This window comes from Myxocyprinus asiaticus, chromosome 33 (genome assembly GCF_019703515.2).
Source record: "Myxocyprinus asiaticus isolate MX2 ecotype Aquarium Trade chromosome 33, UBuf_Myxa_2, whole genome shotgun sequence".
NCBI classification, from domain to species: domain Eukaryota; kingdom Metazoa; phylum Chordata; class Actinopteri; order Cypriniformes; family Catostomidae; genus Myxocyprinus; species Myxocyprinus asiaticus.
Window position 1 is genome coordinate 10,618,205 of NC_059376.1, and position 15,756 is coordinate 10,633,960.

General features: G+C 36.8%; 2 protein-coding genes across 2 annotated transcripts in view; one reads left to right on the top strand and one right to left on the bottom strand.

The window, feature by feature from the left end:
- LOC127423974 (mitoferrin-1-like) overlaps window positions 1–15,756 on the bottom strand; it is a 63,930-nt gene that overhangs the window by 10,034 nt on the left and 38,140 nt on the right. The gene's annotated exons all lie outside the window — the stretch shown is intronic.
- LOC127423982 (homeobox protein Nkx-3.1-like) lies at window positions 1,419–3,251 on the top strand. Its single transcript, XM_051668722.1, has 2 exons — window positions 1,419–1,906; window positions 2,251–3,251. The coding sequence occupies exons 1-2, from the start codon at window positions 1,762–1,764 to the stop codon at window positions 2,682–2,684; spliced, it is 579 nt and encodes a 192-aa protein (XP_051524682.1). The 5' UTR covers window positions 1,419–1,761; the 3' UTR covers window positions 2,685–3,251.

Genomic DNA, 15,756 nt, shown 5'->3' on the forward strand with positions numbered 1-15,756 from the left:
CCTTAACTCCATCTCCCTCAGTGTCCAGGTTTCTCCCTCTCTCTCCACTGCCCTACACTGTGGGGTCACACAGAAGCACAGGGGCACAACAAACAAACAGCCATACAAAAACGTGTGGGTCAAGAGAAGGAGCCGAGACCAAATATGTTGAACTCATTAGCTCCATGGGGAGGGGGCCACCCACCCTGACCCTGCCTGTCTATGGAACCTTCTTCTGCTTATGAACACATACTTCAGTGCCCTGAACCTTGGGGCTTACCCCCGGCTTGACATTCAGGGATGATAGGAGACTAATACTGATATCTTGTTACACTATAAATCGCACCAGATTCTCAACTGACTTAGGATGAGGGGCAGAGTGGTCAAGATGTGCAAAAGTGACAAAAAGTTACTACTGCACTAGCCATTAGTATATCTTTCTTCAGCTTTCATTAAACAGGGGTATCCTACAATACGTTTGAGAGGGAAAAAATTAAATATAAAATATAATTTACAATAAGAGAAACTGAATTAAGAATCAATGGAATTAAATAAATGTTCCAGGTTCAGTACAACTTAAGCTCAATCAATAGCATTTGTAGCAATATGTTGGTTACCACTAAAAGTAATTGCTTTTTCAAAAAAAAAAAAAAAAAAAAAAAGATAAAGAAAAAAATGCGGTTACTGTAAGGCACTTACAATGGAAGTGAATGGAGCCAGTCCATAAACATATATGCTTTTTCAAAAGTATAGCCACAAGTGATACATGTGAACCTGATATCTGTGTGATCAAATCTCTGTTCTACATGATTTTAGTGTGCTAAAATTGCTTACATGGCTTACTGCCGCTACGTCATTATGGCAACGAAGTTGTAATATTGGATATAACTTTACACAGATAAGGTTAGTAAAAATTTGTATCACACTTCAATCATGTTAACAACACATATGATGTTTACATCTTCTGGCTATAGCTTTGAAACTGCGTTCTTTAATGTTTATGTACTGGCCCCATTGACTCCCATTGTAAGTGCTGTTACCACAATTTTTGACTGTTATACAGATATATATATATATATATATATATATATATATATATATATATATATATATATATATATATATATATAAACAAGGGATGAGTCATATTTTATTTGTGGTAATAAACATTATGCAACAAATGCTGTCGATTGAGCATAACTTGTTTTGAACTCTGAATATTCCTTTAAATTATGAGATAAAAAAAATGACCTATTATTTGAAATTCAAATGAGCAAAAATAAGAGGTACTGTACTTGTAAATACAAGCTAATATCAAACAAAACATTATTATTAAAATTGTAAAATATTATAATATTATTACAAAACATAGAGAAATAGAAATATTGACAAATAAATATTTATAAAACATATGCATAAAACTGTAAGCTGAAAGGAGAATAAGTTTGGAAGAACACATTCTTCCTTATAACTGTATAAAAGTGTATAAAATACCCATGCCACTGTGTTAGCTCTTTATTAAGACTTCAGGACACACAACTGCTGTTTTTGGAAATTGTGGATTTTGCCGTGAAGACTTGTCTGTTTTAGCAATCAAGGAACGTGAACCGACGACGCAACACAGAGCGCTCCTCCAATAGGAGATGAGACAACAACACTCACGCGCTATTTAAAGTCAAGCAGGAAATTTGGAGAGAGAAAGTACCAGTCACTTACCCGGACCGAAACACTCACTGGACGTACACGCTATATCCATACATTTTCGGGATTTAATCAGCATAGATGGCGGCTTCAAACAAGCAGTTAACGTCGTTTTTCATAGAGGACATTCTATCTTTAAAAGTCGACGAGAGAAATGACTCATGTGGCAATTTATGCAAATCTAAGAGCAGCAGAGGAGAAAGCGACAGCACTGACACACGAACAGGTACTGCACTTTGAATAGAAATCAGAAAAACATATACAATATATTATTTAAAATTAGTTAGAAAAACGTGTACTTTGAAAACAACCTAAGAATTAAAACGAAATAGTTTCCAAATTTGTGTGAAACCATAAGCGAGTTAGTTAGTTAGTTAGTTAGCTGGTTGGTTAGTTAGTTATATTAAACTCAACATAAATTGTATGTTTAAGGACTCGCGTGATCACCACACACATTCCTGTCAGGTTTTGGCATTTCTTACCGGTTTTCCTTTGAGAAAATGAGTTAAAAAGTTTATTGTGCATCCAGAATTCCATTCTCAACCCCATTACATGTCCTTATGTGCACAGATTCAGCTGTCATCACGGTTTGTCGGAGCGCTGAGGATAAAGCGGCGTCGTTGACGGAGATGACAGGCAGCGGCGGGAAAAAGAAGCGCTCGCGAGCTGCCTTCACTCACCTGCAGGTGTTGGAGCTCGAGAAGTTGTTCAGCCGTCAGCGGTACCTGAGCGCGCCGGAGCGCGCGCACCTCGCGAGCGCGCTGCACCTCACGGAGACTCAGGTCAAAATCTGGTTTCAGAACCGGAGGTATAAAACCAAACGGAGGCAATTAACGACAGAGCACGACAAGGACTACTTTCATAAATCAGACGGAACCCCTTTGGTTACTACGGAGGGGGACTTTCTCAGAGCATCATTTTTAGCGACAGCGTATAAATCATATCCATACCGGCCCTATGTGTATGACGTACACGGTCTGAGTGTATGGAGACCAGCACTCTGATGACAGGGACATTAAACTGGACTTTGTGAATGTTCTCAGATTATTGTGCATGATATTCTTTATTATTATGATTTTTGAATATATATTGTACAGCTTTGTATTATGTGTAATAAAAGTATATTTTTGAAAGGTGCAAGTATTGTAAGTATTGTGTGAATGAGATTATAGCCCCAAAAGCCCCTCAAGTTTCTTTGAAACCCATCAGACATGAAATCAGAGCACTCTTCTAAGAACTCATTTAAAAAAATAAAAAAAAACACGTGTAAATAATTTTGTCTTCAATCTGTCCATTGCACTTAGCAATGACTGTGACTGTTCTTCATCTTGAACACTTGCCATATTCACAGCCATAAAGGCTGATAAATCAATAGAAGGATTCTTTTGTCAAGCATGCGGGCCTGTGCTAAACATAGAAGTTTAACATTGCAACAAGAGATAGCAATCGCCCCTATCCTTGTCTAATTCGGCTAAGTTGAATTCAACAGAGCAATAGCTTAAACTGCCAGGACCGGAGGTGGTCTGTTGTCTGAGGGATACAGGTAGGCTTCTCCAGGAAAGATGACATGATGTACCCTGTAAGAGATGGTCCTATCAATGAGAACACTGTTCTGAAAAGGGCTTTGAGCATAACCACAGTATTTGCCTAATGCAATACTAAACAGAAAGATGAATAATTAATTTGCATGTAAATAAAAGCGAACAACTGATCCATTTCATAGTTTACTTTACACACACAAAAAATCTGAAGATTCCGTGGATAATATATTTGGGGTTTTGGCTCAAAAACTTGTTTGTCTTGAGGAAGTAACTGCTATGTAGATCATCAATCACCTTTATTTAAAAACCACTCAGACATAACCAGACCTCTTTAGCTATTTCTATAAAGAAGTATCTCAGTAACTATACTGTATGGTTTACTTGAATAGCAGTAGGAAATGTTTGTTACAGAGGTGTTAAATTGAGGTATGCATTAATATTTTAGTGTCATGACTGGCTTTATAGTTTTGGCTGGACTGAAGCTATGTAGAAGAACTCATTCTTTAAATTATTCCCATTTAAACATCTGGCACACATTTATGTGACGTGTTATGAACGTTTAAATATTCACATCAACTTTACCACCAAAAAAAAAAAAAAAAAAAAAAAAAAGAAAAGAAATGAAACAAGAAAAAAAATCTGATCTCTTATTTTGTCCACTTGTTGCATCATGCAAATTTCCAGCACTGATATTACTGCATATTTTAGGCAATAGTTTTATTCCCATTTGTTTTATGATTGATGGGAAAATAATTGCAATACTTCATACATCAGTCAGAGGATTTACCCCTTACCATTTCAAATGATTAAACCCGGTTTTATTTATCACCTAAAACTCAAACCTGTCTGGTGAAGACTGACTTTGACATCAAGCTTGTTCTAGATTTGGCCCTTTTCTTTCAGTTAAAGTGAACTTGCAGATCCACCCAACCAGAGAATGTCCACCCTGCATATTCCTATCTCCACAACAATGTCATGCCACTTAATAATAGCAATTTGTGTGGTGATATTGTTTTGGTTTTTTGAGATAAGAGCGGGCTGTTATATAGGGATACTCTGTAGAGAGCACGGGTTCAACCCAGAATGCCACTCACTTGGCCTGGCTCCAGAGTAACTCTGGACTTTTTCGGTGTCTATCCATTTCTCGCAGGCTTAGTCTGTTCATATCAGTTTTGTCCGTTCTGTGTAGAAAGCGAAAAAAAATGTCTAGGTTACACCCCAAAACTTCCAATAAACTGTACTGTACGTATTGTATGCGTATGCACTGGGGAATTTCTTGTGATGTCAAATGAAAACATGTATGGAATTAGCTGCAATACCATTCTCACAAATATGTCAAAGGTAATTAGTCAGCTGACTGACAGAGAATGAAATGTGGCCTGTTATTATCCATGTGTGCAGACTAGAGAACCAGGTAAAACTCTTTAGTCTTACAAATAGTCTTAGAAGTTATGACAAACACTATGAAATTACATTTTAACTGACAACTTTAAAGGAACAGTTCACCCAAAAATGAATATTTTGTCCTTATTATCTCACCTTCATGACATTCCAAAGCCGTATTTTGTTAATGCAAGATAATTTGTAAATTTTTTCCCGCTCCTCTTTTCCATACAAGGACAGTTCATAGTGACCACATCTGTCAAACTCCAAATAGGACAAAAAATACACCACAAAAGCACCATTAGTAGTCCACATGATCCATGCGCTATAATCAAAATCTTCTAAAGCCATATGATAGCTTTGCACTGGGAACAGACTGAAATTTAAGTTGCTACTCGCTGATAATCTTTCCCTCTGCCAAAGCACTATATTATCATTCTAGTTCACATTTAGATAAAAAAAAAATGGTGAATCCTTGCGTCACGGTAGGTTTCACGTCATTCACCAGAGAATAAAATGTAAATTTTAGCTCACACAAAGCTAGGGTTGGGAACCGAGAACCGAGTTCCTACGAAATACCGGAACCATATGACTTTCAGTTCCATTAAGGGTTCTTGAACGTACATTTTCTCAATGGGCAGCGCTGCCCTTCTACTGAGTCTACAGCGCAAAACATAGTGTGACTAGTGCAGTCTGATTCCCAAACAAATTAATCTTGGACCAACTTTCTAGGAGGAGTTTCAAAATGGCAGTTGAAATACCAACAAAGTATCTAGAGCACTTAGTAATGAAATTGCCTTGCACCTGACTGATCTGTTGTTTCAAATTTGGCAATTTTGGTAATTTTCTCCACTTTTCCCAGACTGCTTATACCCTGATAATTGCCGCTTTCAACTATATCGATTTTTGTTGTAATCAGAGGAATAAAAAAAAATTAAAAAAATAAACAAATTATTTTTATATTATTATGTAATATATAGTAGGGACCAATTATTTGCTTTCAGGAAAAAGGTACTGTTTAAGGTACAAAGCTGTCACTGGGGTTGTATAGTTAAGGAGGAAAAAAGGAATGCTCCCCCCTTCCTCCACCCCCCCCCCCCCAGAGGAACAAAACTTATGAATGTACCTTTGAAGGGTACCCCTTTAGGGTACCACCGCAGTGACGTTCCTTACACCTTTTTTTCTGAGAGTGTTGGATTGCCTCTAAAAAGTCTTAGAAAAGTCATGAAAAGTCTGTAAACATGCCTTTTGCAGGAATTGTATAACATTTATTTCTCATGTGTTAAATCTGCTCTGTTGAGATCTGAATTATCTTATTTAGGGCCTAATTTAGGGACAGGCTGCTAGGCAGTAAATGCAATAAGAATTGCAGTTCTTATTTCAAAATATTTCTTCCTCAAAAGTAAAAAGGAATTCAAAGAACTTTTCCTTTAATATAAGACAACAGAAAGAATCATAGCACTTGGAATAGACTGTGTCTGTTCCCCAAACTACCAAACTCAAAACTCTCAATAAATCATTTAGAATAAATTTGATTAAGGTAAAATAAAAAAATAAAAAATAAAAAAATAAAAAATTGAAGATAAACATCATATAAAGATAGAGCTAAAAAACATTAGATCTCTTTCAACGCACTAATTGTAAATGAAATTATTACAGATCATAGTGTGGATACGCTCTGTTTGACTGAAACCTGGCCTAAACCAGATGAATATATTGGTTTAAATGAATCTACTCCCCCAGATTATTGTTATAAACATGAGCCTTGTCTGAAGGGTCGAGGAGGAGGTGTTGCAACAATTTACAGTGAAGTTTTTGGTGTTACTCAGAGGACAGGATATTAGTTAAAGTCTTTTGAACTAATAATGCTTAATGTGACACTGTCAGATACAAATATAAAATCTCTGTCATCTTTTGCCCTTGCTACAGTATATAGATCTCCCGGGCCGTATTCTGATTTCCTTGGTGAATTTGCCAATTTTCTATCTGATCTAGTAGTTACTGTGATTAGAGCTTTAATTGTTGGTGACTTCAACATTCACATATATAATGAAAATGACACATTGGAATTAGCATTTATCGATATTCTCAAATATCTTGAACAATCCTAGGTGTTTATTCAGTACTTTGGCTAAATTAGTTAGGAATAAAGCCTCGACAGAACCTGATATTCCATCACAGCACAATAGTAATAACTTCATGAATTTCTATACTGATAAAATTGAAATGATCAGAAATAAAATTGGAATTATGCAATCGTCTGTCACAGTACCTCAGAAAACAGTGTCTCATAATTGTCCTCATGAGCAACTTCAATCCTTCGCTGTCATAGGTCATGGAGAGCTAACAAAATGTATAAACATCAAAAGCCAACAACATACACGTTAGATCCATTACCAGCTAAGCTCTTAAAAGAGGTATTCCCTGTAATTTCAGAACCTCTTCTTAATATTATTAACTCCTTGCTATCCCTAGGACATGTCCCAAGAAACTTTAAAATGGCAGTTATCAAACTGCTTATCAAGAAGCTACAGCTTGATCCTGGAGAACTGGCTAATTATAGACCGATTTCAAATCTCCCATTTATGTCAGAAAATACTAGAAAAGGTAGTGTCCACACAACTATGTTCAATTCTACAGAGAAATAGTATATATGAACAATTTTAGTCAGGATTTAGGCCCCATCACAGTACAGAGACTGCACTTGTCAGTCACAAATGACTTGCTCTTATCATTTGATCGCAGCTGCATTTCGTTTCTAGTGCTTTTAGATCTTACTCTCTTCCTTCGACATGATAGATCATGACATTCTCTTGAATAGATACATTGTCTTCTACAGCGAAGAACTTAGGTGTTATATTTGATACCAATCTGTCCTTTGAAAATCAAATTTCCAATGTTTATAGAACAGCATTCTTCCACCTCAGAAATATTGCTAAGTTGTGACAAATGCTCTCTGTTGCTGATGCCGAAAAACTAATTCTTGCGTTCATGACCTCAATACTAGATTATTGTAATGCGTTACTGGGAGGACGTCCATCAAGTTCAATAAATAAACTTCAATTGGTTCAAAATGCAGCAGCCAGAGTGCTGACTAGAACCAAGAAATATGATCATATTAATCCCATTTTATCATCGTTACATTGGCTACTTGTTAAATTTCATATTAATTTAAAATTATTTTTTGTTAACTACGTACAAAGCTTTGAATGGTCTAGCCCCACAGTACTTAAGTGACCTTCTACCATGCTATATTCCATAACCTTCATTACGATAGCAAAATTCTGGCCTGTTAATAGTTCCTAGAATATCAAAATCGACGAAAGGAGGTAGATCCTTCTCCTATTTCACTCCTAAACTATGGAATAGTCTCCCTAACACTGTTTGGGATGCAGACACACTCACTGAGTTAAGTCTAGACTAAAAACTCATCTATTTAGACAGGCATACACCTAATTTATCCATGAACTCACAATAAGGCTGCTTTAGTTAGGTCTGCCGGAACCAGAAACAGTTATCATGATCCATAACTGCCAAAAAATTGAATGGCATCAACGTTAATATTTTTATATTTGTTTCCCTGTCTCATCCTCGGGGTTCATACCCCGAGGTTACCAGAGCCAGCCAGATCCACTTCCATTCCTGCTTGGTGTCGGACTCCACTGCTACATGTCTCAGAGTGATGATGACTAAATGCAGCCGGTGCCAGCCAGACATCACTTCATTCTATTACGATGGACTTCAGAGGATGAACTGATGCCAACTCTAACCATAAGACATGGGATACTTTATATGCCACTGCCTGAACCTTGGACTTAGGATGGACCCCACAGAAATGGCCTACCGGTTGAACTGCAATGCACCTCACTGATCTCTGCCTGCATCACCTTGGTCTAATGATGGACTACAATCTTAAAATGGAAGTTTATTTTTCTCCATTAAACAACATCTTATGGAGTTTTGTGTGCCTTGCCACAGTCGCCTTCAGCTTGCTCACTGGGGTTCTAAATACAATTATTATTAATTATTTATTTTTATACACAATTTACAATCATATTTAATCAAACTACACAATGATGACTTTTAGACTTTATAGATATTACAGTTTCATTTTCTGTTAATGCATGAATTTCTGTAAAGCTGCTTTGTGAAAAGCATATACAAATAAAAATGACTTGACTTGACTTGTCCAGGCATGCGGCATCAGTATCAAAGATATCTGTTTGTCTCTAATGAACCTGTTGTCAAGCCACACCTGAATTATTCACTTTATCTATTTGTTAGAATGCATTATGTAAAATATTCTTACGTTGTAATTACCAAATCATTTGCCTATTTCATATATTTTCTTTTATCATCTGCATGCTGAGTACCTGGCATTACTAGATGTTTTGAATATTCCAAAGCAATAGCATGGTAATTTGAGGGAAAACAAACTAATGAAAATATTTGGAGAAATATTTCCAGTATAAAGAAATACTGAATTGAAATCATTGGTCCTGCAAAATACTTTCACTGGACGACTCTTGTAAGTGGGTTGTGTAATGTTGGTGGATTGGGGTCCAGTTGAGTCAGATGAGTTGATTTGAATTATTTTTGTCATTCTACAGGTCAAGGTCAAAGTGGGTGGAGCAGGTGACCCCCCAGGTGTGTGATGGAGAATTAACAAAGCTCTTGATAGTGACTCACCTAAAGTAACACCTGCCAATCAAACTAGACTCCTCTCTCACGCAATTACGGGTGGAGCTAACTGTTAGATGAAACATACCTTTTTATAGAAGATAAAGAACCACGCATATGCCTTTAAACGTACAGGTTAAACAGCCTCGTGGCGTAACGGTTATGAGCATAGCTCTCGTTTTGGGAATTTGAGTACCACTCTGAACAGAATTTCAAAGGTGATGGATGTAGAAATTGTAGCACAGGTGTCATAGTCTCCTTTCAAATTATTTAACAATGAGACTGAATAAATTTTATACAACAAATTCATATTTGCATTTACATATAAACCCAGTAGAAAGAAAAATTAAAAATGAAATCTCCTTAAAGGAATAGTTTACTCAAAAATAAAAATTCTCTCATCATTTACTCACCCTCATGCCATCCCAGATCTGTATGGCTTTCTTTCTTCAGCAGAACACAAATGAAGATTTTTAGAAGAATATTTCAGCTCTTAGGTCCACACAATGCAAGTGAATTTTGGCCAGAGCTTTGAACTCTAAAAAGCACATAAAGGCAGCATAAAAGTAGTCCATAAGACTCCAGTGGTAAAATCCGTCTTCAGAAGCGATACAGTAAGTGTGAGTGAGAAACAGATCAATATTTAAGTACTTTTTTACTATAAATCTACACTTTCACTCACACATTCTTCTTCTTTTGTTTTTTCTGATTCACATTATCTGTGCATGTCGCCACCTACTGGGCAGGGAGGAGAATTTATAGTGAAAGTGAGTTTCTAGTTTAGAGTTTCTAGAGATCTCCAGATTACACTTTATTTTAGTGTTCATGTTACTGTGTGAATACATATTGTAAGTAATTACTAAGCAGTACTAATGAGCTACATGTACTTTTACTGCATAATTAGTTTACAGAGCTGCTGGTAGGCTACATCTCATTATTGCTATTACTATATTCATTTAAAATAGCAATAAGTAATATGTGTACATGAACATTGTTAAATAATGTGTTTCCAAACTCAACAATGTCTCAAACTGTGCTCAGATTTGCCAAGTCAGCAATCAAAAGTGAGATAAATCAATTTAAACTCACAAATTTCTCATCAAATTCCTGCAAGACCAATTGTGTGAGCTATGCTATTCACAATGATTTTATAGCGCTGTACTGTTACCGTAGCAAACGTCTTATGTCTTATAAGACAAAGTTAATTGCAAATGTAATTTTCATGTAACTTTGTCTGAGACAGTTGCATATACATTTAAGCTAATTTCACTGGATCTCTTTATTTCTGTGTGGTGCTTCTGTAAGCAATGCCTTTTGGGAGGAAGATGCCATAGTCTACATTTAGGGATAAACAGGATTAAAGCCTTTGGGTCCAACTGATCCAGTGTCTCAGCCACTTTGGCTCCATCATTAAAGGATTAAAAGAGTTGGAACCCCTGATAAAGAAGGTTCACCTCCCTCGCTGTCTAGTGCAGGTTTATACACAGCTATTATCAGAAGAGTGACAGTGGTTCTACAGGGGAGTGTGGCCTGCTCTGAGTGAGGATTAAGCCATGTTGTTGTTTCTGTTATTCACATCCGTAACATCTGTGTGTTCATGCTCTGAGTAATGTCTATTTGCAATACATATACAGACAAAGATAAAATCTCTGTGGGGAAATGGCAGGGTTTGTAGTAATGTCAGTTTTGAAGAGCATGTCCCTGATGGCCAAGCTCATATTTAGGAAAACTATATTTTAAAGATTTGTGAACATTTGCTAATTAAACTTGTGCTAGGGCAAGCATCACTTTTACTATTGCTCATACTTGAGGTAAGATATTTGACCCCTAACCTTAAATATTAAACTTTGACATAACTTGTCCTGCACTGTTTGTACTACAAACATGATAAGTCTTATGAGAAGTCATAATATTAGTACGAAATCCTATGAAATCTTGTGAGTTGGCTTGTACAAAAATGTACGGTCCCACTTTATATTAGGTGTCTTTAACTACTATGTACTAATATTAAAATATATACAATACAATGTATTTTATTGTGTAACTACATGTTATTCTGTAAAATTCTCACTTCTGAGGTTGAGGTACGGGTAGGATTAGGAGTAGCGGTAGGAGTAGAGTTAGGGTTTAAGGTAAGGGTTGGGGTAGGATTAGGTTAAGGGTTAGGGGTAATGTTAACAGTGTAACTACAGATGTAATTAAATGTAGGCACTTTAAATGTAAGTACAATGCACCAACACATACTGTACATACATAATAAGTACATTGTATCAAATGCTTAAGTAGTTAAAGACATACAAAGTCAGTCCAAATGTACGCTTTATACTTCCATAGTGAAAAATAAACAAACCAACGAACAATGATATTATGATTTTTCCTAAGTTTAAAACCTATCCCAAACATAAATCAAACCATAAAGTGTAACCCCTTACCCAAACCCTAAACCTAACCATGATTTTAATAAGAAAATCTCTATTGGGATTTGAAACGCAATGAAGAAAGCATACTACAGGTTATTGACATAAATCAGTCATTTGTTTTGCATAAAGTAATATGGAATAAGTAATAAGTATATGGAATAAGTGTACTTTTATTACATTGATTAAGCACCACGTATTTTTGGACATGTACTATTATAATCCTATGGTAATGGCAATACCATTGCATATGAATCAGGTCATCATTCTGTACAGTGGTATTGATCTATACCTTGGTGTTACCATCTGATACCATCACTGTATCATGGGACTGCCACAGTACTTTTTTGTAAGGGGAAATATTGCAACATGATCACACGGGAAGTCTGCCTGTTCTTTCCAAGAGTTCCAGGTATCCTAGGATAGGCCACATAATGCCGACTCACTGACAAGCACTGTTTCCTATCAGACATTTTTGCATCAGCTCAAGCATGTTTACCTTACCTTGTTGCGTGAACAGAAGCACGTTATGGCAGCAGTGTGGGAGACCTGGGTTCGGTTTCCACGTTGAAACCAAAAAGTAATTGCGTTCACACAACCAGTGGCGAGTGTGATTCGGAGGTTGCATTTTTCCTTCTAACATTACATTTTACTTTACTGATGGTTAGGTTTGGGGTTTGGATTGGGGAGTACAGTTTATACAATCTATATTTCTCTTCACTGTATTACAGCCTGTACAGCTGAAAACAACTTGCTTCACAACACACATTTGGCGCCCCTCTGTGGACATTCCACCCGGAAAATGGAGCTCATACATGCATATATACTGAATCACACTTACCCCTTTGGCCACTGGGGGAGGTGTTTTGAATTTTGGTAAGAACAGACTGATTACAGTCAAAGAAAAGTCAACCTGTGAGATCAGTCTGAATATTCAGAATAGCTCATTTTGAATGTTTTTAAACCTGTAATCCTATTTTCCATGATCAGTGATCGGCTAACAAAACCTCTTGCACAGGAATGATGCATAACATTTTGGTGTGGGCAGACAATTGCAGTAAATGCATGTCGACCCTGACAGATGAAGACAGAAACCTGTAAACAAACTGATTAGACTGGTGGGTCAGCAGTGTTAGGTGTTGGGTCTGGTTATGTAGAGACAGAATGGTAAATACAGGTTTAGAGTGGGTGTTTGACCAGCATTCCATGAACAAACCAAAGAGATGTCCTTTATTTCTCAGAAAAAGGCAGAATCTTCTTAGATAGTTGAAGTAATTTGACATCTACGCAATCTGAATTTTGTTATTTGTTGTGCGGTATTCTTTATCACACCTCCAAAGAAATTCATGAAACACGTCATATGACCACCAGAAATTGATCAGCTTCTTTGTTTGTTATACACCACTTTTAGCACACACACACCCTCTATGAAAACACTACCAGATTTGCAGGCAGCAGGGCATCTTCACTTCTCATAGAGCTCTATTGAGTGATTGGGTGAGGCATCATTCCTTCCAATGTAAGATATCATTCCACGTAACCACACCTGACCTGACTGACAACATTGCCTACATGTTCATTATCGCCTGTCCTCAGCTTCTGCTCAAAGTTGCTGGGAAAATCATTTAGCTTGGAATGTGTTAGTTAGGAAGTCAAGGGCATATTTGCTTAAAGGAGACACTGGCTGACAACTCAGTGGTGCTAGTCTGCTATGGTGTTTTATGTGGTATAGTGTCTAAGGCCCCTAAACCAGCCCATAAAACCATTTTAATTGTAAAAATGGTAAACGTGGTCAAATTTGGCACACTGATTGGGGTGAGTCTGAATAAGTTCTCTGACCAACTTTTGGGTCTCCAACTCAAAGTCTAGTCCCATCAGCTACTTAAACTTTACTTTTTTCTTCATCATTTTCTTCACTTTTGAATCCTTTGTTCTAGAAACATTATTCTTTTTCTTCTGATTTGTAATGCAGTTCAGTGAAGTCATTTCTGCATACAGGTTTGGCCACCATCTTGTATTTTGACAATAAATAAATAAATAAATAATAATAATAATAATAATTCACAACTCCTCTGGCAAATTTTGTCCAATCTCTTTTAAAATTGGCCCTAGATGATCTAGAGGACAAGCAGCACAAAAGTAATTTAATTGATTTGTGATCTATTTTTCAAAGTAACTATGTAATGTCAATGGTACTAACACCAAACAGACCACAGTCATCTATAAGGGTTCAGCCTCAGTGTAATCATGAGAGAATAAAAATTGTAGGTCAGTTTACATGTATTCCATGTATCTATTCAGCAGAGTTTTTGACCACTACTGTGGGGCCTATCATAAAACAACATCCCCCGGTTCTCCCATTGTGACCTGACATGTCTGTGGACACGTACACACTCCCCACACACACTGCTCTCTCTTTTGTTTTCTGTTTTTGTTTTCTCTTGTATGATTAGATGAGTGTTTATCTGGAAGGTACAAAAAGATAGACCTCCATCATCCTGGCCTGAAATCACCTCATAACGTCTCACCCCAATCACTTCATCTACAAACATTTGTCCCCAACTTTGTGTCCCTTTATCGCAGATAAGTTTGGCCAAGCACCCAGGTCTTAAGTGTATGTACATTCCCTATACATTCCCACACAAAACAAATACATATAGCAGAAACATGATTCTCAAGCCATCATGCCATATGCCATCTTTTTATCTGTGTGGTTCAGAACATCCACAGACAAACAGACTCATCTCTTCAAAGGAAGAACAATGGCAATAGTAAAATCTAAGCAAAATGTCTTGAAGCTTACTTGGTTAAGTGTGAATTTTGTTGTTTCAACAATTTTCAGACTCTGTTATCTCTGAATCTGAGCATAGTTGAGCCAAACTAGTGTTTCACAGGACAGATCATAAAACACCTTACTTTGGTCATAACTCAATTTTGACAAACTATAGTTACTGTGTTTTGCTTTTGCATGACAATTTTGGGAAACAACTGAGATTCATGTAGATTTGGAAAACTCCAAATCTGAGGTTTTAGTCCTATGTTTTCATGGCTACACTGTGGATCTGGTTTCTCACTATGTGGACTTTACAAATCATTGTGAGGATGTGCTGTTGAGCATTGTCTTATCAGCATGGGCAAATTTGTTACCCTGTCACGCCATATTGCAGCGCTGACAATGCTGCTCTTTGTGGAGGAGTTGGGCATGCCCGTCGTTGCAGAGGAGGAAATTCTGTTTGTTTTGCCAAGCCTCAATGGAGGCTGTAATGGTCTTGCGACCACACTGTACGCTCAATCTTAAGAGCCAATCAGACCATACAATGATAGAGATAAAATTCAGTTCCGGGTTCTCGCAGAATATAATTACTGTAGATTCAATACTTCATGTTGAATTCATTATAAAATTGAGCTTTGAAGAAAACATCAAAAGCAAATTGACAAAAAAAAAATGCTAACGTGTATGAAAGCAATGAGTGAATTTTATAGATGTTTGCAATTGCAACATTGGATTGGAGATCATTTTGGTTATTGGGAACGAATCAGTTTGCAAAGATTATTTTATAGCGTTCAGACTATCTTTGCAGTCTTACATGTTTTTTGAGTTTCATTCACATCCATCCACTTTGATGGAATAAATCATCGATCTGATATTCCATATTTTGAAGAGCCAGTTTGGCGACGTGCTTGAGGACGACGCTCCTACAGTCAGTTTACAAGACAATGAGCGATCTCATGTTACTCGGGCCTCTCTATTATATTATTTTGTTTGTTTATTGGTTTGGCAAGAACATTGTCTAAGTGTGCTCACCAATAAAGCATTTAGACTTACGTTGATGTACTCAGAAAAGGGTGGAGTGAAAGACATTCAGGGAGTTGGTTGTTTGAGTGCTTATTTATTTTAAAAGCATAACATCGTCATGTCCTACTCTGAACAACAGGTGTCAAAAAGGTTGATTGGTAATTACATCAATGAGTTGGGGTTGCGTCAACAGCTTAGTCTTATCTGATGACACTAGTGCAAACCTGAGAGGATAATAAAATAATCTTCCTTCTATCAA

What these genes read in the sequence shown, in the direction of transcription:
- LOC127423982 (XM_051668722.1), top strand. Translation starts at nt 1,762, where the DNA reads ATGGCGGCTTCAAACAAGCAGTTAACGTCGTTTTTCATAGAGGACATT. An exon ending in CAGCACTGACACACGAACAG is followed by an intron (nt 1,907 to 2,250) that starts GTACTGCACTTT and finishes TTATGTGCACAG; the next exon opens with ATTCAGCTGTCATCACGGTT.